The sequence below is a fragment of the Ranitomeya imitator genome, chromosome 5 (assembly GCF_032444005.1).
Source record: "Ranitomeya imitator isolate aRanImi1 chromosome 5, aRanImi1.pri, whole genome shotgun sequence".
Lineage (NCBI taxonomy): Eukaryota > Metazoa > Chordata > Amphibia > Anura > Dendrobatidae > Ranitomeya > Ranitomeya imitator.
In genome coordinates, this window is record NC_091286.1 from 264,851,014 (window position 1) to 264,877,167 (window position 26,154).

Below are 26,154 nucleotides of genomic sequence, written 5' to 3' on the forward strand. Positions count from 1 at the left end.
GCAGCAGGCCTTCATGGTAAAATAGCCGCTAGGAAATCAGTGCTAAGGAAAGGCAACAAGCAGAAGAGACTTGTTTGAGCTAAAGAACACAAGGAATGGACATTAGACCAGTGGAAATCCGTGCTTTGGTCAGATGAGTCCAAATTTGAGATCTTTGGTTCCAACCACCGTGTCTTTGTGCGACGCAGAAAAGGTGAACGGATGGACTCTACATGCCTGGTTCCCACCATGAAGCATGGAGGAGGCGGTGTGATGGTGTGGGGGTGCTTTGCTGGTGACACTGTTGGGGATTTATTCAAAATTGAAGGCATACTGAACCAGTATTGGCTACCACAGCATCTTGCAGCGGCATGCTATTCCATCCGATTTGCGTTTAGTTGGACCATCATTTATTTTTCAACAGGACAATGACCCCAAACACACCTCCAGGCTGTGTAAGGGCTATTTGACCAAGAAGGAGAGTGATGGGCTGCTACGACAGATGACCTGACCACAGTCACCAGACCTGAACCCAATCGAGATGGTTTGGGGTGAGCTGGACCGCAGAGTGAAGGCAAAAGGGCCAACAAGTGCTAAGCATCTCTGGGAACTCCTTCAAGATTGTTGGAAGACCATTTCCGGTGACTACCTCTTGAAGCTCAGTTGTTTCACACTTTTTTTGTTAAGTATATAATTCCACATGTGTTAATTCATAGTTTTGATGCCTTCAGTGTGAATGTACAATTTTCATAGTCATGAAAATACAGAAAAATCTTTAAATGAGAAGCAAATAAGAAAAAGAAAAAAGGTGAGCAGCACAGCCCAAGGAACCAGGTGGATATGGATGTGTACTTCAATAGCAGATGCCCGACAGCTGATCAGAGGTGCTGGCATGGAACATGGAGTTAAATAGCATGTGAATCACAAAGAAGCTGCAACAGCACTCACCGATCCTGGAGTTAGGCAGTCCTTTATTCAAGCATGTGAGAAAACATCTTCACGGCTTGGGAGTGTGTAATAATAACAGGAGTGTGAAGGGGTCGACGACGGCCGTTTCGTGCTGTTACTAGCGCTTCTACGGATCCCGGAAACCGAATTACCAGTAGGTATAATACCCATTTTTATTTACATCCGTCTTTTGATCGCGTTTTATTGCACTTCTTGTTTGGCGGTATGATGATAAAGCATTGTTTTTTGCCTCGTTTTTTATTTGTTTTTTTTGGTGTTCACTGAAGGGGTTAACTAGTGGGACAGTTTTATAGAGTCGGTCGTTACGGACGCCGCAATATCAAATATGTGTACTTATATTGTTTTTTTTTATTTACATAAATAAGTGTATTTATTAGAAAAAATATTTATTTTTTTCTCCTTTATTTAGGGATTTAAAAAAAAAAACAACAACAATATTTTTACACTTTATAATATTTTTTTTTACATTATTACATTGTCCCATTGTGGGAAATTACTATATAATGTCAGATCACTGATCTGACACTTAGCACTGCTGAATATCAGATCAGCGATCTGACAGGCAGGGAAGGAGGCATGCCAGCGCCTGCTCTCAGCAGGTGCTCACAAGCCACCTCTCTGCAGGACCCGGAAGGACCCTGCGGCCATCTTGGTGCCGGGGGGTCTCCATGGAGGCCATCAGAACAACGCGATCTCATCGCGTTGTTCTGAGGGAAGCGCGCAGGGAGGGATGCATCTCTATGCCACTGTCACTACTGACAGTGGCATCAGAGGGGTTAAATGCTCACAATTGGTGATACCCGATTGGTGATCGGTGACAGTCAAATGCAATCAAGAGGCCATACTAGTACTGCTCTGGTCACAAATGCACCTCCCGCAGAGCAGTACTAGTACGGCGAAGGTCGCAAATGGGTTAAACATTTAAAAACATAATAAAAATACAATTTAATAAAAAACAGGTTAAAACATGTTATGTAAAAAACAATATTTTTTAAATATTTAATAAAAAACAGGTTAAAACATGTTATGTAAAAAACAATATTTTTTAAATAATAAAAAAGGCACCTTCCCTTTAACTCTATTCGTTACCTGTAAATTAGTGTACAAAGGCGTGTATACACTTTTAACGTGCGAATAGAGACAAAACACCCTTGTACTTTATAGTGTTATGGCATTAAACAATGTCTTATTCCATGCAAAAAATAGTCTAGAACGACATTCCCGTGGGAATAATTCCCTAGTTACTTGCTGCTTTCCTTAGGCCATTATTCATTGTTCTACCTCACAGACAGATGACAAAACTCTGATAGCACAACACAAACAGTCTACACTGAAGTGGCTCGCATTTCTATAAACGCAATGGAAAAATCACTTTTCTGATAGCTATGCTGTAAAATTCCCGACCTCATGGAGTCTCATCAAACATGAACACCAACAGCAAGAAATTTACACAGCAAGCAGCAAATGTACCTATTTATGTGTATAAACCTTCCATTTTTCATCTTTTGTACCTTTTTTCCTTTTGTACATGACAGCTATACATACATGTAGCTCTATGGTGGGAATTTGGAACTGCAGCGTGACCGAAATTGCATTTATCAACATTTTGGAAAGATGAAATCTAGTTGTTGAAATATAAATTTGCGTAAAAAATCTATGCGTTAAGAGGGGGCATTGGAAGCATTCAGATATCCCAGGTTTTATATAGTCTCTTTTATTAGTCCAAACACAAATTCCATAGTAAACTAGTGCAGGATGCATTTATGGCTGTGCCTCCTGTGGCAATTGTCATGTGTCCCAGATATACACAAAAACAGGTCTAAAAGATTTATCACAAAAAATGACATTTTTAGGGTGAAAAATACATATTTATGCACCAACATAAATCTTACCTGACCTAGATATGACTATTTCCATAACAATACATACACACAAACATACACACTGGATGTTAGATTTATGGAGACGTCCATGCACTCTGGAAACTGCATAGATTTTGTTGAAACACTTGAACTTAAAGATGTTGTCCACTACTTTCACATCAATAGCCTATCCTACGAGCGGGGGCGCCTTTCCTTGCGTTGCCTATTAAAGGTGCCAACCTCTGCTGTTAGGCAAGGTCTTTTCTTAGGGCCGTCCAGGGAAATTATAGTGGTCATCTTGGCATGTTTCCCTTTATAAATTGTCCTCTTGAATGATTGGACTTTTTCCCTTTGGATATGGTGATATTTAATTATTTTCCACATTTTTTTTTTTTTATTCAATTTTTATTGAAATATTATATAATTTTCAATTACAAAAAAAGAACAATAAACAAAACAATATCAGCATCAATATATCATAGAATATAAGCATAACGTCCAAACATTAAATTATAGGAAGAAAAAGAAGGGCAGGGAAGGGAACATTTTAAGCCATCAGTATTCCAATTATGAGGTTATAAAAATCCAATGGAAATCATACATAACGTAGCCAGGCGCGAACCAACGCGGAGCACAGTCAGAAAGGAGAAGAAACGCACCGAGGAAAAGGGCGCATCACATCAGTCTTGGAGAGACTGGAATTCAATCCAGTCTCTCCAAGTGTCGCACTATCTATCACAGTCAGTGGTGGACTGGGCAATCAAATGTTCCATCCTATTTAGAAGGGATTTTTCACATAACCATTCCTCCAGATCCACATATATTTTTTAACGAATATATTCAATAAAAAGTACGATATCTATTATTTTATTGGGGGGATATTTTCAGGTGTTAGACCATCGTATTGAATCCTTTAATTAATTTTAATTTAATAGTAATTTAATTTAATAGTAATTGTCATTAGTCAACATGCTAATTTTTATGGTCTTTACCGTGGCGTGGAGGATGACATCATAACATGAGATGTTGGATTATCATGAAGTGGGCCTGATGGGAGGGAGGGAGTCTGAAATCACTTAGGGCAAGTTCACACTAAGCATTTTTTCAGCTTTTTTTTCTGCAGCCAAACCAGTTCTTTTGGCAGCAAAGAAGCTGTAGAAAAAAAGCACATTTTCCTTGGTTTTTCTTGCTTTTTTGTGGAGGTTTTGGCATGCTAGATTTGTCTCTTGTCCATGCTGAAAAAGTTTAGTGTTGAAAAAAGTCCTATTCAATAGAATCACCTTTTACCATGATATTTTGCGTGTATTTTTTCAGCGTTTTTCAACACCCCTTAAAGTCAAAGGGTGAAAAAAACACTGAAAGAAGTGACATGCTCTATGTCCAAAAAAAATCATGCAAGCACAAAATACTGATGACAAAAAAAAAAAACAATGTGCGTGCATGAGATTTCTGAAATCTCATAGGCTTTGCTGGTACAGTAAAATGAGCTGAAAATTAGCATAAAAATGCATCCAAAATGCCTAGTGTGAACTTAGCCTTAGATGATGCAGCACTATTGACAGCACATTGGGGGGTTAAACCTCCGAGATCTGCATTATCTTCAGTCTCCATTGCTAGAGCAGAAGCTCAGCTATCATTAGATACCTGGAACCCACTTCACATGGGCGTTCTGGTCTTTATGTTATGGAGCATCATTGGCATAACTCCTCTTAATAGACATTGTAAAACTGTGAACTGGTGGTCATTAGGGGTTAAGATTTTAATATTCTGCCCTATTTAAAAAGGTAGTCAGTCTCCATAAATTATCACCTCTGATGAGGTCTCCAGGAATAGATAAAGCTCAACCCCTTACCCCAATGGCTACAGAGGGACACAGGGGAAACATACAGAGCTTATCTGTGTACATTATGTTGTGATCTTGCCTTATTTAGACCTTCAACAGTATAATAGAGCAGATATTCATTCCAGAGCACTCCGACTCTGTCCTAGGCTGTGCAAAGCTGATAAGTAAGCTGCAGCAATGTCAAGGGAATGTCAGTTTATTGCTTCAGAGGTGAAAGATTTCAATCATTTCTTATACAGTCAAATAAGACAATATTGTAAAGGGAATACAAAAAAAATTCTCACACAATGGAGCCCTTCAGATTATATACAGCAATTAAAGGGAATCTGTTAGCAGGTTTTTGCTATGACAAAGACAGCATGAGGTAGGGGGTTAAAACACAAATTTCAGGGATGCTTCTCTTATCAAGCTATTGTTTTAGCACCAGTAGTGTATCATTGCTGTGACTAGCTAGTCCAGCCTTGGTCCAACATGCCCCCTCCTGCGATAAGCACCTCACTGCCTTGGACTTTGTACATACAGAGCCTGGTGTGTGCATGGGAGAAGGGGGCTAGCTTTCTCAGCTCTGCTCAATTGCTAAATCTAAAAGCTCTGATTGTGTGAGAATGGCTGTCCCAGTAAACTGACCGATACATCATTGGATTCAGCTTCTTTTTGACGACATTATGCTGCTCTCTGATACGGTAGCAAAAACCTGCTGACAGATTCCCTTTAAACGGTAAAAAATGAATAAATACAGTTTCTTATATAACATAATATAATATATACAGTATTATATATATAATATATATATATATATATATATATATATATATATATATTTATATATATATATATATATATATATATATATATATATATATATATATATATATATATAATATAATATAATTTGATCCAGTCCCACATACTGGTTATCATATAATACTGAGATCTAGACTGTGACTGCCTACCAGATCTCGATGTAGCACCCAGTTTGCATGCAGATAATGAATTCCATCCAGAATCTGGTACAGCAAAGATTTCACCATTGATCGAGGTAGCTGCATGGGCTTCTTATTTGCTTTTGAGGCACGATGAAATTTGATGATATGCTGTAATGCAAGCACATATTTTGGTATTCAAATATATCATATATCTAGAAATATATCTGTAACAGAGCAAAATGTTCGGTCATAAAGCCTGATGAAAAAAAACCACCAAAGCACAATAGGGTCTTATAAGAGGAAACAAAGGCTAAATGTGCTCACCTCATAGGATTGTGTGTAACACAACCACTAGAAATGCATAAATTCCAGCAGCTGCAGCTTCCATAGTAGTAAACGGAATAGAACAAGGACGATGGAAGTATCCTGTGCTGCTGAACAAATGACGAACCAAGACAGGATGAAGGAATGGTGGTTTATTGTCACTGCGTTTCAGAGTCACTTTGACTCCTTCAGGACACCACCTGTGTGGTTGTCCTGATGAAGGAGTTCAAAGTGAGGAGTCTAAGTGACTCTGAAACGTGCTGTAAATAAAACACCATTCCTTCATCCTGTCTTGGTTTGTAATTTGTTCAGCAGCACAGGATACAGTTGTGCTAAAAAGTTTACATACCCTGGCAGAATTTCTGCTTTCTTGGCCTTTTTCCAGAGAGTATGAAAGATAACACCAAAACTTTTTCTCCACTCATGGTTATTAGTTGGGTGAAGCCATTTTTTGTCAAACTACTGTGTTTTCTGTTTTCAAATCATAAGGATAACTCAAAACATCCAAATTACCCTGATCAAAAGTTCACATACCCTGGTGATTTTGGCCTTATATCATGCACAGAAGTTGACATAAATGGGTTTGAATGGCTACTAAAGGTAAGATCCTCACCTGTGGCCTGTTTGCTTGTAATCAGTGTGACTAAAAGCTGAGTGAGTGTCTGGGATCCAGACAGACTCTAGCATCTTTCATCCAGCCACTGACGTTTCTGGATTGTGAGTCATGGGGAAAGCAAAAGAATTGTCAACGGATCCATGGGAAAAGGTAGTTGAATTGTATAAAACAGGAAAGCAATACAAAAAGATATCCAAGGAATTGATCATGCCAGTCAGCTGCGTTCAAACTGTGATTAACAAATGGAAAATCAGGGGCTCTGTAAAAACAAAACCACAGTCAGGTAGACCAACAAAAAATTTGTCCACAACTGCCAGGAAAATTGTTTGAGATGCAAAAAAAAACCCACAAATAACATCAGCTGAAATACTGGACTCTCTTAAAACTAGCAGTGTGGCTGTTTCAATAAGCCCAATAAGGAGGCACTTGAAGAAAATGGGCTGCATGGTCGAGTCGCCAGAAGAAAGCTATTACTACGCAAATGCCACAAATTATCCCGCCTACAATAAGCAAAACAGCACAGAGACAAGCCTCAATACTTCTGGAACAAGGTAATTTGGAGTGATGAGACCAAAATTGAACTTTTTGACCACAACCATAAACGTTACATATGGAGAGAGGTCAATAAGGCCTATGATGAAAGGAACACCATTCCTACTGTAAAGCATGGAGGTGGATCGCTGATGTTTTGGGGATATATGAGCTACAAAAGGAACAGGAAACTGGGTCAAATTTGAAGGAAAGATGAATGCAGCACGTTATCAGCAAACACTGGAGGCAAATTTGCAATCATAAGCCTGGAAGATGCGTATGGACGCTCCAACATGATAACGATCCAAAACACAAGGCCAAGTCGACCTGTCATTGGCTACCGCTTCAAAAAGTGAAGGTTCTGGTATGGCCATCTCAGTCTCCTGACCTCAATATCATTGAGCCACTCTGGGGAGATCTCAAGCGATCAGTTCATGCTAGACAGCCCAGGAATTTACAGGAATTGGAGGATTTTTGCCAAGACAAGTCGGCAGCTTTACCATCTGAGAAAATAAAGAACCTCATCCACAACTACCACAAAAGACTTCAAGCTGTCATTGAGGTTAGAGAGGGCAATACAAAGTATTAAGAAATGAGGTATGTGAACTTGTGATCAGGGTCATTTGGATGTTTTGGGTTGTCATTATGATTTAAAAAGAGAAAACACAGTAGTTTGACAATAAATGGCTTCACCCAACCATTAACCATGAGTGGAGAAATAGTTTTGGTGTTGTCATTCATATTCTCTGAAAAAAAGGCCAAGAAAGCAAAAATTCTGCTAACTTTTGAGCACAACTGTACTTCCACTGTCCTTGGCCTATTCAAGGTCTTAAAGCGGACTCTACTTTCTTCTCATGAACACACTGAATTCAAATTGTGTGCACCGTGTATTAATTTTGCACCAATTTGACCACTAGGAAAAGATTCATAGATTCATTACATCATCGGACATACATAGGACAGTATATTAAAATGGAATAAATCATGATCAAAACCCACACACAAAATCCACTTACATCGTTACTTATATTTTGAAAAGGTAAGCCAATCATTTATAACATCCACTGTTCCATAACAAAAAAACCTGTTTTAATTCCTTTGCAAATAACGCTGCAGTGCTCTGGATGTGGTGGTATGAGCACTATGGCAATCTCTGCCTCTATTCTCTGCCTAGTGACACCTTCCTCTTCTGGATGAACAGCTCATTGTCTTGATTTCATAGCCAGTGAGCTGTCAGTTAACCCCTTAGTGACAGAGCCAAATTTTTTAAATCTGACCAGTGTCACTTTATGTGGTAATAACTCTGCAATGCTTCAACAAATCCCAGTGATTTTGAGATTGTTTTTTCATGACACATTATACTTTATGATAATGGTAAATTTAGGTAAGTATGTTTTGTGTTTATTTATAAAAAAATATCAAAAATTTGAGAAAAATGTTAAAATATTTGCAATTTTCTAAATTTGAATGATTATCCCTGTAATCCAGATGGTCATACCACAGCAAACCATTAATAAATAACATTTCCCACATGTCGGCTTTACATCAGCACCATTTGAAAAATGTTCTTTTATTTTGTTAGCTTTTTCAGAAGGTTTAAAAATGTTGCAGCAATTTTTCAGTTTTTCCAAGAAATTTACAAAATTTATTTTTTTAGGGACTTATCCATGTTTGAAGTGACCTTAGGGGTCTCATATATTTGGAAACCCCAAAACGCGATACCATTTTAAAAACAGTACACGCTGACATATTGAAAACTGCTGTCAGGTAGTTTATTAACCCTTCAGGTGCTTTAAAGGAATTAATGCAAAGTGGCATGACAGAAATGAAAATGTGTATTTTTCCCACCTAAATGTCTCTAGCTTCTGAACAGGTTACAACAGCCGTCAGACTGTAAGGCCGCTATTTGGTTATGAATTGCCATCGCAAACATCAGGACCACAAAATCATGATCTGAGGGCACCGATTTGGATAAAGAGGAAGCCCCCACACTCTGCTAACCATTTATAATGATGTAGTCACTATTGACAGCAGCATCGAAGGGGTTAAACAGATTTTGAAGGTGCAAACACTGATCGTGGCTGATGCAGCAAGTTGTTAGCTATAGTGTACAGCCGACAGCTGCTGGATTGTCACCTGTATGGGGAGGCTATTCTCTTATATCTCAGGTCAGTTAAAAGACGTATTGGCTGTCATTAAGGGGTTAAAGGGACACTGTCACCTGAATTTGGAGGGAACAATCTTCAGCCATGGAGGCGGGGTTTTTGTGTTTTTGATTCACCCTTTCCTTACCCGCTGGCTGCATGCTGGCTGCAATATTGGATTGAAGTTCATTCTCTGTCCTCCGTAGTACATGCCTGCACAAGGTGCAATCTTGCCTTGCGCAGGCGTGTACTATGGAGGACAGAGAATGAACTTCAATCCAATATTGCAGCCAGCATGCAGCCAGTGGGTAAGGAAAGGGTGAATCAAAAACACAAAAACCCCGCCCCTATGGCTGAAGATTGTTCCCTCCAAATTCAGGTGACAGTGTCCCTTTAAGCAGAAAGTGTCAATAGGTGGCAAATAGACAGGTGGCAGAAATATGGCAAATAGACAGGTGGCAGAAAGATAGAGGCTAAGAAAGTGCTCTGTTCACACCCAGAGGACCACAGCTTCATTTGCATATGCATTAAAAAGTTGGTTTGTAGAGTTATAGAGCAGTAGATTTCATAAATAAGAGGTAGAGTTTGGCTTGTCTTTCAAAGTGCTACTTGACAATATAAATAGTTTGGGTGGCTGGATGGTCATGACATATTCCCCGAGATCTACGGTATTTTTAATTATTTTATATAGGGCATGGATGTCTTTTTAAAAATATGTACTATTACAAGTAGATATACAGTTGTGTGAAAAAGTGTTTGCCCCTTTCTAATTTCCTATTCTTTTGTATGCTTGTCACACTTAAATGTTTCAGATCACCTAAAAAAATTAAATATTAGACAAAGATAACATAAGTAATCACAAAACTCAGTTTTTAAATTAAGATCTTTTTTATTAAGGGAAAAATAAATCCAAACCTACAAGGCCCTGTGTGAAAAAGGTGATTGCCCCCTAAAGCTAATATCTGGCTGAGCCACCCTTAGCAGCAACAACTGCAATCAAGCGTTTGCGAGAACTGGAAACGAATCTTTTACGACGCTCTGGAGGAATTGTGGCCTACTCATCTTTGCAGAATTGCTGTAATTCAGCCACATTGGAGGGTTACTGAGCACGCCTTTTTAACAGGAATCTGTCACCTCATTAGGGGCTTATCTACAGCATTCTGTAATGTTGTAGATAAGCCCCCCGATGTAACCTGAAAGATCTGGTCCGGGTCCGATGGGTGTCACAGGTCCGGGTCTGGCGTCTCCCATCTTCACGCGATGACGTCCTCTTCCTTGATTCTGTCGTGGCTCCTGTGCAGGCGTAATTCTCTGCCCTGTTGAGGGCAGAGCAAAGTACTGCAGTGCGCAGGTGCCGGGAAAGGTCAGAGAGGTCCGGCGTCTGCACACTGAAATACTTTACGTTGCCCTCAACAGGGCAAATCAGTATGCCTGCGCAGGAGCCGCAACAGAAGCAAGGAGGATGACGACATCGTATAAAGATGGGAGGCGCCGCAACCTGACCTGCCCACTGGACCCATCGGACCCGAACCGAACCGCCCCTGGGTGAGTATAATCTAACTAATCTAACTTGTTTTTCTTATCTTTCAGGTTACAATCGGGGGCTTATCTACAGCATTACAGAATGCTGTAGATAAGCCCCCAATAGCGGTGGCCACAGTTTATAGCGGCAAAATAAGGTGACAGATTCCCTTTAAGGTCATGCCACAGCATCTGAATCAGATTAAGGTCAGGACTTTGACTAGGCGACACCGAAGTCTTAATTTTGTTTTTCTTAAGCCAGAGATGGACTTGCTGGTGTGTTTTGGGTCATTTTCCTGCTGTATAACCCAACTGTGCTTCAACTTGAGGTCAAGAACAGATGGAAGGACATTCTCCGTCAGGATTTTTTAGCAGACAGCAGAATTCATTGATCAATTTCCCACAGCAAGTCTTCAAGGTCATAAAGGTGCAAAACAGCCCCAGATCGTCACACTACCACCATCATATTTTACTTTTGGAATGATGTTCCTTTTTTGAAATGCGGTGTTACGTCTACGCCAGATATAATGGGACACACCTTCCAAAAGGCTCAACTTTTGTCTCATCAGTCCACAGAGCAATCTCCCAAAATACATCAAGATGTTTTCTGCCAAAACTAAAACTAGCCTTTATTTTCTTATTGCTCAGCAGTAATTTTCGTCTTGGAACTTTGCCATTCAGGCCATTTTGCCCAGTCTCTTTCTTATGGTGGAGTCATGAACATTGACCTTAACTGAGGCAAGTGAGGCCGACACTTCTAATGAGTCATTGTTGCGCCCTTGGGTAATTTTTGTTGGCCGGCCACTCCTGGGAAGTTTCACAACTGTTCCATGTTTTCGCCATTTGTGAATAATAGCTCTCACTTTGGTTCACTGGAATCCCAAAGCTTAAGAAATGGCTTTATAACCTTTTCCAGACTGACAGATCTCAATTACCATACTTTGTTTCTCATTTGTTCGAAAATTTATTTGGATCATAGCATGATGTCTAGCTTTTGAGGAACTTTTTGTCTACTTCACTTTGTCAAGCAGGTCCTATTTAAGTGATTTCCTGATAGAGAATAGGTGTGGCAGTAATCAGGCCTGTGTGTGGCTAGGGAATTTGCACCTAGCTTCCCAAAGATCTGACATCCCATAGTTAATTTATGTTTTGAGGGGGGATATCACTTTTTCACACAGGGTCCTGTAGGTTTGTAATTTTTTTCCTTTAATAATACAGGTCCTTCTCAAAAAATTAGCATATAGTGTTAAATTTCATTATTTACCATAATGTAATGATTACAATTAAACTTTCGTATATTATAGATTCATTATCCACCAACTGAAATTTGTCAGGTCTTTTATTGTTTTAATACTGATGATTTTGGCATACAACTCCTGATAACCCAAAAAACCTGTCTCAATAAATTAGCATATCAAGAAAAGGTTCTCTAAACGACCTATTACCCTAATCTTCTGAATCAACTAATTAACTCTAAACACATGCAAAATATACCTGAGGCTTTTATAAACTCCCTGCCTGGTTCATTACTCAAAACCCCCATCATGGGTAAGACTAGCGACCTGACAGATGTCAAGAAGGCCATCATTGACACCCTCAAGCAAGAGGGTAAGACCCAGAAAGAAATTTCTCAACAAATAGGCTGTTCCCAGAGTGCTGTATCAAGGCACCTCAATGGTAAGTCTGTTGGAAGGAAACAATGTGGCAGAAAACGCTGTACAACGAGAAGAGGAGACCGGACCCTGAGGAAGATTGTGGAGAAGGACCGATTCCAGACCTTGGGGAACCTGAGGAAGCAGTGGACTGAGTCTGGTGTGGAAACATCCAGAGCCACCGTGCACAGGCGTGTGCAGGAAATGGGCTACAGGTGCCGCATTCCCCAGGTAAAGCCACTTTAGAGCTACAGAGAAGCAGCACTGGACTGTTGCTAAGTGGTCCCAAGTACTTTTTTCTGATGAAAGCAAATTTTGCATGTCATTCGGAAATCAAGGTGCCAGAGTCTGGAGGAAGACTGGGGAGAAGGAAATGCCAAAATGCCTGAAGTCCAGTGTCAAGTACCCACAGTCAGTGATGGTGTGGGGTGCCATGTCAGCTGCTGGTGTTGGTCCACTGTGTTTCATCAAGGGCAGGGTCAATGCAGCTAGCTATCAGGAGATTTTGGAGCACTTCATGCTTCCATCGGCTGAAATGCTTTATGGAGATGAAGATTTCATTTTTCAGCACGACCTGGCACCTGCTCACAGTGCCAAAACCACTGGTAAATGGTTTACTGACCATGGTATTACTGTGCTCAATTGGCTTGCCAACTCTCCTGACCTGAACCCCATAGAGAATCTGTGGGATATTGTGAAGAGAAAGTTGAGAGACGCAAGACCCAACACTCTGGATGAGCTTAAGGCCGCTATTGAAGCATCCTGGGCCTCCATAACATCTCAGCAGTGTCACAGGCTGATTGCCTCCATGCCACGCCGCATTGATGCAGTCATTTCTGCCAAAGGATTCCCGACCAAGTATTGAGTGCATAACTGAACATTATTATTTGTTGGTTTTTTTGTTTGTTATTAAAAAACACTTTTATTTGATTGGATGGGTGAAATATGCTAATTTATTGAGACAGGTTTTTTGGGTTATCAGGAGTTGTATGCCAAAATCATCAGTATTAAAACAATAAAAGACGTGACAAATTTCAGTTGGTGGATAATGAATCTATAATATATGAAAGTTTAATTGTAATCATTACATTATGGTAAATAATGAAATTTAACACTATATGCTAATTTTTTGAGAAGGACCTGTACAGACCTTCATTTAAAAACTGCATTTTATGTTTACTGGTGTTTTCTTTGTTTAATATTTAAATTTGTTGAGTGATCTGAAACATTTAAGACCCCTTTCACACATCAGTTTTTTGCCGTCAGGCACAATCCGGCAAAAGTTGCCGCTGGATCCGTTTTTTTTTTCATAGACTTGTATTAGCAACGGATTGTGACGGATGGCCTCAAATTTCATCCGTTTTTCACTGGATCCGTCGAAAACTAGTTTTCTGGCGGCCGGAGACAACAGACATAGGAACGTTTTTTGTGTCCGTCTAAAAAACTGACAGCGACGGATCCGTCGCCATCCATCATTTGCTATAATGGAACCCTATGGCGCCGGATCCGTCAAATGATGGAATCCGGCGCCGGATTCAGTTTTTTAAACTAAGCATGCATTTTCCATTCTCTCTCCCTCTCTTTCTTCCCTAGAATCCAGTTAGCGAGATCAGCTAGTCGGGTCCGGCTAAAAAACGGAACCGTCGCATCAGTTTTTCACAATTTGCGATGGATACGTTTTTTTCAAAATTTGCCGGATTGAGCCTGATGGCAAAAACCTGATGTGTGAAAGTAGCCTTAGTGTGACAAACATGCAAAAGAATAGGAAATCAGAAAGAGGGTAAACACTTTCACAGAGATGTAAGTATTAGATTACTTAAAGGGGTTGTCCCACAAACTAAGTATACTTTAATAAATCTTTGAATAATAATAAGTTCTACAATTAGAGGTGTTTAAAAAAATGTTCCTGTGCTGAGATAATCTTATAAATGTACCCCTGCTATGTACGGTGTAATGGCTGTGTCTCACCGTACAGGGACATGGTCTGATTATACCACATCTTCTGGGTGCTCATCACTAATTAGCAATCAATGTATTTGGCACCTAATGAGTTAATTTGTTTTTTGTTTTTATTCTAAGTGGGTGTTGTCAGACAGTTTTCACTGGGGGTGTGTACTTCTCCCTATATGATGCTTATCATCATAAGTAGGCAGCAACACTCAAAAGGAAAGGACATACCTCCATAGCTTTGAACACATTTCTCAGCATCTGAGATGTAATGATACTGCACTGATCTCCTGGTCTAACATACTGCTCAACTGAGAGTGTGGGGAGGCGCAATGCAGCTGAGTTTAGCTGTATCACTTTACAAACCCTTCTAATTGTTCTTCTGATTACTGAGTGTTACGTGTAATGTGCCGAAGCATCTTGCAATTGCTTCTGTTTAAGATGTAAAAGATAGCCCTGATCTTCTTCTGGACTACTCCTGTGTGAGATGTAATGAGGCTATGATCTGCTCTCATTGCTGAGCGATTAGAAGCTGAGCGCAACAAATATAAATGTGGTATTGGTACTTTAAGCTCTCATTTCTAGATAGGCAGTCTGAGGGAGATGCAGTACAGCAGAGCTGATAGTACTATGAGAGGAGAGTTGATAGAAAGGTTTATAATGTGATGCAGCTGAACTTAGCTGCACTGCCCCTTCCCCACTGTGACTTATGTATGCATTTAGACCAGAAAATTAGGGGTCTCTGTCATTCTATGTCTCTCACACAGCAAAATCTGCCCTAAGCTATGGTATTGTCCTTTCCTTTAAGTGGGTGTTTACTTATTTATTAGGTGCCAAAAATTTGATTGCCAACATCTCTACAATGGAAAGACTAAATAAATCAAAACAAAATATGTTTTATTCCGCTCTGCTGCCACTATTACATACTAAATCCTGTTAAACATGACTTTGGTGGAAGGTCCTCTTTATAGTGGGCAATTGATCCAGTAATGTATTATGCCAAATTTTGGGGTAGAATTTGTTTAAATCCTTAATTTGCTAATAATTAGCCTATTGTTGCTTTTAGCATCCTCTGGATTAATAGTGCTGGATAATGCATTCAATTAAATGTACCGTATTTAAAGCACAGCTTTCACTACCATTTCTGCCACTAAACAGCCACAATATCCTTATACTGCTTTGGAAAAGCTTCCTAAAATTGCCCCAATCAAAAGTACTGGATTCAGAATTAGGTCTAAAAATGTGTAAGGCAGTATGCACTGTATGGAAATAAAAGAATAGAGTCATGTGGGCAGTCCCAAGCTCCTGAGGGGTCTTACAGTATCTTTACAGAATCAATAGTGGCACACAAAGATTTCTAAATTTAATGTAAATAATATGCAAACTTACCCATAGATCATGTTCTGCATAATCAAACAGTAGCCAAACTTTTCTATCACTGTGAGACAGGAATACTTTCTGTAAAGCAATCACATTTGGATGCTTCAACTCACGTAGCAACTATATGAAGACAGAAATAAAAGGAAGCAAGGTTATCTGAAGTCTGCCATTTTATGCACAAGAGTGCAGAAAGTATACTCAAAAACAATATAGTAGTTAGTCAACTATATTTTTAACAGTAGGTAACTTCACTCTTGTAGGTTGTGTTCGTTCTAAAGAATCCTACCATTCGTAGACTTTGGCTGCACATCTGTTGTAGAAGTCTGTTTTTTAATGGATAGCATAAAAGCAAAAATTCAAAAAGTATCAAAAACAAAGTAGCTTTATTTAAAGCATGACACACCAAACAGAGAAAAAATGCAGCATCAAAAACACGATAAAAACTAATTTACATCAGGGTATATGTCCACGGTCAGGATAGCATCAGGATTTGCTCAGGATTTGACGCAGGTAAAATCTGCACCTAAGGTCACTGGCAGTTCACCTGCGTTTTTCATGCGTTTTTTTCATGTGGATTTGTGTTTGTTTTGTAAGCTCAATAAAGATATACAAAAAACAAGAATCGTGATGGAATTTCTTGTCCAACCTCTTCATTTACATACGCCATTGGAGAATATACACACACAGCTAGATAGATAGATAGATAGATAGATACGTTAGATGGATACAATAGACAGATACGATACATACTGTATCTATCTATCACATCTATCTATCTATGGATCTATCTATCGTATTTATCTATGGTATCTATCTATCGATATATCTATTATCTACCGATATATCTATCTATAAATATATCTTTATATAGATAGATATATTGATAGATATTAGATAATAGATACGATAGATAGATAATAGATAAACAGATGATTGATACGATATATAGAAAGATAGATAGATACGAAAGATGGATCACACAAACGAGAAACTCGAACCAGTCTCGCATCTTAATACTTGGAACTGCCGCCGGCACTCGGGTGCGGAGCGTGCATCTGCATGTATTTCTATGCAGCTGCATGCTCCACTCCCGAGTGCGGCACCAGTGTCGGGTATAAAGATGCGAGACTCGTCCGAGTTTCTCGCATGTGTGATCCCAGCCTTAAATAAAGACATACACACGAAATCTGCGTTAGGCCGGGATCACACAAGTCTCTCGCTTCAAGATCCAGTACTGCCACCGACACACAGAGGCTGAGCGTGCGACTGCATGTATTTTTATGCAGCTGAACGCTCCGGGCCCGAGTGCCCGCGGCAGTGCCGAGTATTGACCCTGGCCTTAAACGCAATATGTTTAATTTAAAAAAAAAAAGTGAAAAAAAAAAATGTTGTGGGCTCCCGCGCAATTTTCTGCGCCAGAGGGGGAAAGCCGACGGCTGGGGGCCAATATTTGTAGCCTGGGAAGAGGGTAATACCCATGGCCCATCTCTAGGCTATGAATATCATCCTGCAGCTATCTGCGTAGCCTTTACTGGCTATTAAAATAAGGGGACCCCTAAAAAATGACATGGGGTCCCCCTATATTTTATAGCCAGAAAGGCTATGCAGACAGCTGCGGGCCGATATTCATAGCCTAGAGAGGGGCCATGGTTATTGCCCCTCCCCCCCCCCCCGGCTACAAATCTACAAATACCAGCCCCCAGCCGCCCCAGAGATGGCGTATCTGTAAGATGTGCCAATTCCGGCACTTATCCCCTCTCTTCCCACTCCCCTGTAGCGGTGGGATATGGGGAAATAAGGGGTTAATGTCACCTTGCTATTGTAAGGTGACATTAAGCCTGGTTAATAATGGAGAGGGGTCAATAAGACCCCTATCCATTATTAATCCTTGAGTAGTAAAAGGGTTAAAAATAAATGAAGAGAGCCAGAAAAAATTATTTTAATATTCTTAATTTTACCATACTCGATCGCCTGCATAAAAACATAATAATAAACCAACCGTATACTTACTTACTCCGTAGTCCAATTAATAACGAGTGTTCCACGACAAACTCCCCTATAGAACAGTGACATCGGGTGATGTCACCGCTCTATAGACCTCCAGTGACACACTGACAGGAGACAATGGCTCCTGCAGTGCATCACTGAGGTTACCTTAGTTCAGAGTCTCACTTTATGGCATTGCTGCGCAAGAACTTTCTCACACAGCAGAGCCACAAGTGAGACTAGGGACTATTTTTTACAGTGGCGGAGGAATACAGTGCGGAAGGATACCTTTCATCATTGTATTCCTGGAGCCCCTGGATAGCAGTCCATGGGAGATCATCGGGGGACACTTGTTTTAATTGGATATCTGCGGATCAGGGAGTACAGTGTTTGTTTATAATTTTATAATTTGTTACAGGTGACAATGGCTTCGGGGATCAAGGTGATAAGGTGATGGTGAGTACGTACTGTACTCTATGTTTAATGTACTGTATGTCTATATGTATGTATTGTATGTTATAAATGTTGCATGTGCTGTATGTATGTACAGTATGTTGAATGTCGCATGTAGCATGTTGACGCATGTTGTTGCATGCTGCATATTGTCACATGTTGCATATCGCATGTTGTCGCATGTTACATGTCGCATGCATGTCGCATGTTGTCGAATGTTGCATGTCGCATGCTGTCGCATGTCGTCGCATGTTGCATATATCGCATGACACCTGTTGCATGTTGTCGCATGTTGCATGTCGCATGTTGTATGTCGTATGTCGCATGGTGTATCATGTTGTATCTGTACACAGTCTAGACGAGTCCAGCTCTGCTACATCTGGATACCTGACATCTAGATGTAGCAGAGCCTATAGATGATCGCTGGAGATAACTCTCCAGCGATCACCTACACTACAGCGTTCTCACAATCAGCTGATCAGCTGTTTGCCAGAACCAGGCTAGTGAACGGAGATAAATCCCGGTCACGTGCACGGCAGTTCTCACGAGAACATAAGTTATCGCGAGAACTGCACTGGATGAGGGACTTCCGGCGGCAGGACAGGCGTAGTAAGCTGCGTGTACGCAGTTTCTACGCATGTGACTAATCATTAGATGCGATTTTATCGCATCTAATGATAGTCTATGGTAATTTTACAGGGCGGCGACGAAGCGTCGCCGCTGTGTAAACAGACATGCTGCGTTCTGAAAAGACACGCCGAATGTCCATTAACGCGGGTCTGCCGCAGGCATGTTTTACCACATAGTGGAGACGCGATTTCATGAAATCCCCTCCACTATGCTGTAACATCTGGACGCTGTGTGTTTGACGCTGCGGCTCTATGCAGCGTCAAACACGCAGCGTTTCCTGAACGTGGAAACATACCCTAATAGGTGCAGAAATTCTGCAACATCAAAACCAAACCAAAAGTTTATCATTCATGGGAGCGTAGCTTTACCAGGAATTTCGGAGCCCCATTCTCAAAATAGGTGAGAGTTTTAGCAGTCAATCCACAGATATCATTAGAATAGGTGAGAACTTGAAAAGATTACATGAGGGATTTCAAAACAAGTTGGTTTTTCCTTTTGGCATACATGGTAAGTCCGGGGAGTGGCCACCCTTTTCTGAGCTACCTCCAGGCTGGTGTTCTACTGGTTGGGCTCAGTCCTGTTGTCTGCCCTTATTCACACTGAGGTCACCATTTTTAATATTAGACAGTGTAGGACTGTCCCGATCAGAATTACCTTGACGTGGTGCGATGGCTTTTATGCTATTTTTGATCAAAAACATTATTACTAAAAACTCTGTGTTATTTAGATGCACTTTTTGCTTTTTACTTACTATTTACAGCAGGGTTTTTGCTCATTTTTTTCTCTTGTAGGTTTTATATGGTAAGCCACATTGTAAAAATATTTATTTGCAGCAACAATTTCATGTGATTACTCATATGTTAGATAGGCTTGAAATCATATGAACACCTTGTATGGTTGCTGGAAGGGATGCGCATGCTGACAGACCTTTCACAAAGCACGTTTGTGTATACAGTTTAAGAACATTTCTATTTACTGTAGGCTATGTTCCCACGATGAGTAATTCATAAGTTTTTGATGTTGCTAATTTTCTACAGCATTACGGCACCCATTAGCTAAATTAGGTTACCATTTGTCATTCTTAAGTGTGTTTTTACTACATTTTTGATGTTGCAGCTTATGCAAGCTTTCTGCTTTTTTGGCATGTCATGTTTTAAATAAAGCCGATTTGTTTTTGATACTTACCATATATACGCGAGTATTAGCAAAGATTTTCAGCCCACTGTTTTGGGCTGAAAGTAACCCTCTCGGCTTATACTCGAGTCATACCCAGGGGTCAGCAGGGGAGGGAGCTGTGTAATAACACTCACCTGCTCCTGGCGTGGTCCCTGCACGTCTGTTCCCCATCGCCAGCAGCTTCTTCCTGTAGTGAGCGGTCACATGGTACCGCTCATTACAGTAAAGAATATGGACTCGACTCCACTCCCATAGGGGTGGAGCCGCATATTCATTACTGTAATGAGCTGTACCATGTGACTGCTCACTACAGGAAGAAGCTGCCAGTGCCGGGGAACAGACGTGCAGGGACCGCGCAAGGAGGTGAGTATGGGGGAAATTCACCTGCTCCCCATTCCACCGTCGGCGCCGCTGGATCTTCCGCATCCTCTGCAGTGACGCTCAGGTCAGAGGAAGCGATAAAGTGATTAGTGCGCGCCGCCCTCTGCCTGAACATCAGTTCATAGGACGGGGAAGACACAGCAGCGGTCGGTGGTGGAACGGGAAAGGGGAGTACAGCAAGTGCCGGGGCCTGAGTGACAAGAGGTGAGTATGTGATTTTTTATTTTTTTAATCGCAGCAACAGCATATGGGGCAAATGTCTGTATAGAGCATCTTATGGGGCCATGGGCAGAATTATATGGGGCAAATATCTCTATGGAGCATCTTATGGGGCCATGGGCAGAATTATATGGGACAAATATCTCTATGGAGCATCTTATGGGGCCATGTGCAGCATTATATGGGGCAAATATCTGTATGGGGCCATGTGCAGCGTTATTTGGGGTAAATATCTCTATGGAGCATCTTATGGGGCCATGTGCAGCATCATATGGGACAAATATCTGTATGGGGTCATGTGCAGCACTATATGGGGCAAATATCTCTATGGAGCATCTTATGGGGCCATAATCCACATTTGTGGAGCATTATACGGGGCAAATGTGTCTATGGAGCATCTTATGGGGCCATAATCAGCATTTGTGCAGCACTGTATGGGGCAAATGTCTGTATGGAGCATCTTATGGGGTCATAATCAACATTTGCGCAGCATTATATGGGGCATATTTTAATATGGAGTATCTTATGGAGCCCATCATAAACTGTATGGAGCATTATATGGGGCGTATTTTATATGGAGCATCTTATGGGGCCATCATTAAATGGGGCTCCTGATTCAATATGGATATTCAAAAACAATTAAACTACTGATGTCTCAATTAATATTACTTTTATTGGTATCTATTTTTATTTTTGAAATTTACCAGTAGCTGCTGCATTTTCCACCCTAAACTTATACTCGAGTCATTAAGTTTTCCCAGTTTTTTGTGGCAAAATTAGGGGGGTCGGCTTATACTCGAATATATACGGTACTTGTAATTAGCTTTGAAAAAACTTTGATACAGTCATGTATGGATTATATGAGTTTTTAATGCGTTTCAGCAGCAGAAATGCACTAATGAACTAAAAACGCATATGCTTTTTTTTTTTTTTTCACCTGTGGTTTTTCCACAGCTATCACAATACTTGTTTCTGATTTCAAAACATACTGCAGGACAGTTCAATCAAATTAAAAAAAGCAGAGTGGGCATAAGAATTTTATAAATCTCATTCATTTTGCTGGAACTGTAAAAGACCCTATGAAAATACTCAGCATCAAAATCTCATCAAAAACTCATTGTGTGAACTTAACCTCAGCAGTCAGGAAATTATTTGAACAGATTCTTAAGATCTGCAAAATGACAACTGCTCCATATAGTGTGGTAGATCGGCTCAAGGATAGACAAGGCTACACTGCAGCTTTAAGAACTTCCTTTGGTTTATTATAGGCAGCATAAACTAAGGTGTAGTAAAACAAACACAGTCTCCTGGGCAAAAACAGGAAAACAAAACAATGGTGGCAGAAAACACAGTCCTTCTGAGAGTAGGGTTTCTCCCGCTCACCGCTAGCAGACCACATACGGTTCAGGTTTTAGCATACAACACATGCACAAACACTTTCCTGGAGTGTTCCCTCTCAAGGCACACTGAACAACCCAGATTGCCCCTGGAGTTCAGCTGTTTAAGCCCAGACCATGTGACTCCCCACCCATGTGATTGATCACATGACTGTGACATCACTGTCAGCACACACGGCGGTGCCGGCTTTCCAGTTTGAGATAAGGTGGACATCCTTCCCCCCCCCCCCCGCTCTATGGTTGTCCACATAAAAACCAGCCCATTATGCAACTTAGCTTAAGCCTCACAACACTTCGTGTGCTGGAGGAAAGCACTCTGGATTTTATATCACTGATGCCATTAGGCGTAGTGAAACATATCTCCCCTCCTGCACTTTACCAGTGACTGTCACAATGGAAAGCATTATTTAGCTAAAAACTATGGCACCGATTCATTAAGGCTGGTGATTTTCTCAGTGGTATTGAGGGGTGATCGAGTCAGACGCTCCTGATTCACAAAGAGGACCACACCTCTTGATTAGTCTGTAGTGTCTGACAACTGACATGCACCTCCGTGCACCACTTCAGAAGTATTACTCCACTCATGGACAGAAATGTGATTTCTGGAGTAGGAAATGCCACAGCTCGTTGATGCTGTGGTTGCATCACGCCCCCGTCGCTTGTATTTGTCAGAGCTGAGAGAAACTGCTACGAAAACGCCAAAATTAGCAACATTTGGCGCAACTCCAAGTTGCAATAAAACTTTGTTACTTTTCAAAACTTTTACGCCACTTTTTTTTTTTTTTTTAAAGTAAAAGTTTTGATGAACCAGGGCCTAAAACTCTTAAGTACAGTTAAAAATTGGCAAATTATGCCCTAAAGCATTATTCATGTATCTATTTTTCCACATATTAGAGGTCTAAGGAGCAATGTCTCTCATCACGCAGAATGATATGTCAGTGTAAAGAGACTTATAGGCCATGCAATGCTCCTCAGGGAAAATAAATACACAAATTGCCTCTTTAGAGAGGAAGAGGACTTGAACTCCAGTGCCATCTATTGAACGTAGCTATCCTAAAAGTCAATAAACTCTTTAAAAGGGAAGCGGTCAGGTCCCACATGCCCTTCAATCCAGCAACATTCACCTATGGCTGATTAAATTCCCTGCCTAAACAGCCCTGTATAACACAATTAAGTTAAATAAATGCTTTAAAAAAGCACTTACTGTATAAATTCCCCATTTCCAATGTTAATGAGACTTTGACTAGTCGATAGGGCGTTAGTTGCCACAGACTTGACAGTCATCTTTCCATGTTATCAAGCCCCTGAGGGTGGGATAACAATTTTCACAAACCGGCCTCATCGCCAACTGATGCAAATCTTGTGCATGCCCTTTGCTCATTTTGGCACTGCGTCTCTGAAGTCAGGTGTACGCTTCCTGGCTTCAGAGGCGCACTGCGAAAAACTGGAAGTTTAGAAGATGGCTAGTCATTAATTGACAGTTTACAGATTGACAGACACCCAACCTGACAAAAAGGAAATAAAACCATTAGCGGGGCTAGATAAAAAACCCAGAATCATACCAAAACCCTCAGATAAAGGGTGGAACATTGTGGTCCTTAACCATAAAAATTATACGACAATGTGTATGTCTCTCCTAAGAAATGCAAAGACATCTAGGGTGCTTGAATATGATTCAACGAATATGTACTCAGAGACATTAAGGAAAATATTGACAGAGGGTCTGAAGTGTAAGGTAATCTCTAAAAATCAGTACAAATTCATGGAGCTGACACATCCAAGCGTCCCCACATTTTACACATTGCACAAGGGGACTAATCAATTGAAAGGGAGACCCACTGTGTCTGGGGTGGGGTAAGTTAACCAAATTGGGGGTGTCTATATAGACGAGATTTTAAGTCCCTTTGTGACAGCCCTTCCCTCTTATGTCAGGGATATGTCAGACCTACTTCTGAAATTGGATAGGAAAGTGGTGGATAATGGTCGCCTTTATATTGTAGAGGTAGAGACGCTCTATAGTAGTATACTGCACGATATGGGCTTCTTGCTGTAGAGCATTTTCTATCTATGAGAGCAAGCCACTATAGGCGGCACAATACATTTGTCATGGACGTCATAAGATTTACATTCATGCACAATTATTTCACATTTATTTCTAAAAATACTACCACCAACATGGGGACTGCTATGGGATGCCCATGTGCACCTTCAAACACAAACCTTCTCCTGGGTTAGTGGGAAGAAATGGTTGTATTTTGTGATGAAAAGTCCTGGTGGCATGAGAAGAAAGCCCTTTGTGCGAGATTTATCAATGATATCTTCATTCTATACACAAGTTTAATTAACCACAAAATGATACCAGGGTATATAGTAGTAGGAAATTACAAAACTTTATTAATTTAAAATACAAGCAGATAAAGTGAGAGATGTGTGTCGCAGAACAAACACACATTATGCCACACTGCAAAAGTATGGACGCGCAAAGGAATAGAGATGTAGCTATGAGGTATTAATCATTACCACCCTAGTGCTCAAGAGTATATATTTATACAATATTAATGGGGGTTAACCAGTATCTCACCTCAACTGTACCCTGTATAGATGTCAAATCACAGACAAATCCCATGTAGTATTCCAAACAATTATTTACCCGGATTGGCCACCAGTGCAAAAAGAGAATAATAAATAGATAGTAATCATCATTTACCGGTAATCACAGAGGCACAGTCCACACCGCTATCCCTGCACGTCCGCCCCGACGCGCGTTTCAGACCTTCCTTCCTCAGGAGATACTGGTTAACCCCCACTGATATTGTATAAATATATACTCTTGAGCACTAGGATGGGAATGATTAATACCTCATAGCTGCATCTCTATTCCTTTGCGTGTCCATACTTTTGCAATGTGGCATAATGTGTGCTTGTTCTGTGACACACATCTTCCTTCGCTTTATCTGCTTGTATTTTAAATTTATAAAGTTTTGAAAATTCCTACTACCATGTACCCTGGTATCATTTTGTTCTGTGTTTAAATCTGTCAAAATTTAATGATAGGGTTTAAATAGTCGTAGTTCTTTATACACATGACCCTGGTAATTGATCAGGTTTGATTGTTATAACATGTGGTTGTGTCTAAGGCCGGGTTCACATTGCGTTAAACAGCAGCCCGTTCAACACATACGTGAACGGGCTGCTGACGCAAGTGTCGACATTCTACATCGCGCTAGGGCAGATAGAGCATCTCCTAGCTCTATCTGCGCTAGCAGTGACGTACCTGGAAACGCTGCAGCCCGCGTCTCAGGGTCCGTCACTCAATGATGGCACATCCCTTGTGCACGCCCATTGTGGGTGTGCACTAGCGATGCGTCCGACATAGGAATTAATGGCGGCCTTAACGGACTACGTTACACCGCGTTTATGCTGCGGTGTAACGTAGTCCGTCTTATGGACGCCCATAACGAATTGTATATATAACAGCCTTATAAAATATTTTATTCTATACACAGGGTCTCATGAGGAATTCAAGAACTTTGTGAATGGTCTGAACATTAAAGAGGTGGGCCTAAAATTCACTTGAGAATTACAAAAATGTGAATTTCCATGTTTGGATGTACTAATAAAGAAAAATATTAGCAGTCAATTAATGATCATTTTTAGGAAACTCATGGCAAATAATCTTTTATAGTGGGAAGTCATCATGCCGGACCTCTAAAAAGGGACATACCAAAATGACAATTCCTAAGATGAAGGAGAAATTGCTCAGACACTACAACATTTAGAAAACAGGCGTACAATCTACGAAATCGGTTCAGACAGAAGGGATACCCAGATGAGACACTGAATGTAGTATTTAGACAAGGTCTAGGAATTAATAGGCAATCCTTACTACAGCCCAAAACAAGACGAAATCCGAAGGAGGGTTATAGAAAATTATCTGATGTTCAGGAGATTGGGACTAATTAAATGTTTAGAACCCTGCCAAGACAATATATGGTCACATGAAATTGACTATGTGGATTGATGATGTTGATTATTGCACCTACCAAATTTAAAGAGAACCAGTCACCAGGCTTGTTCGATACGAGTTACAGCCATCACCTTTCAGGGTTTATCTACAGCATTCTAAAATGCTTTAGATAAGCCCCCGATCTGACATGCAAGAGAAGAAAAATAAGATTTATTATACTCACCTGCAAGGTGGTCCGGTTCGATAGGTGT

General features: G+C 40.6%; 1 protein-coding gene across 1 annotated transcript in view; it reads right to left on the reverse strand.

The window, feature by feature from the left end:
- CDK19 (cyclin dependent kinase 19) overlaps nucleotides 1–26,154 on the reverse strand; it is a 411,797-nt gene that overhangs the window by 253,266 nt on the left and 132,377 nt on the right. The window contains exons 3-4 of the mRNA XM_069726138.1: nucleotides 15,704–15,814; nucleotides 5,607–5,747 (exon numbers count right to left, since the gene is read on the reverse strand). Of these exons, the coding sequence (XP_069582239.1) occupies nucleotides 5,607–5,747; nucleotides 15,704–15,814 (252 nt within the window). The remainder of the gene's footprint in view (nucleotides 1–5,606; nucleotides 5,748–15,703; nucleotides 15,815–26,154) is intronic.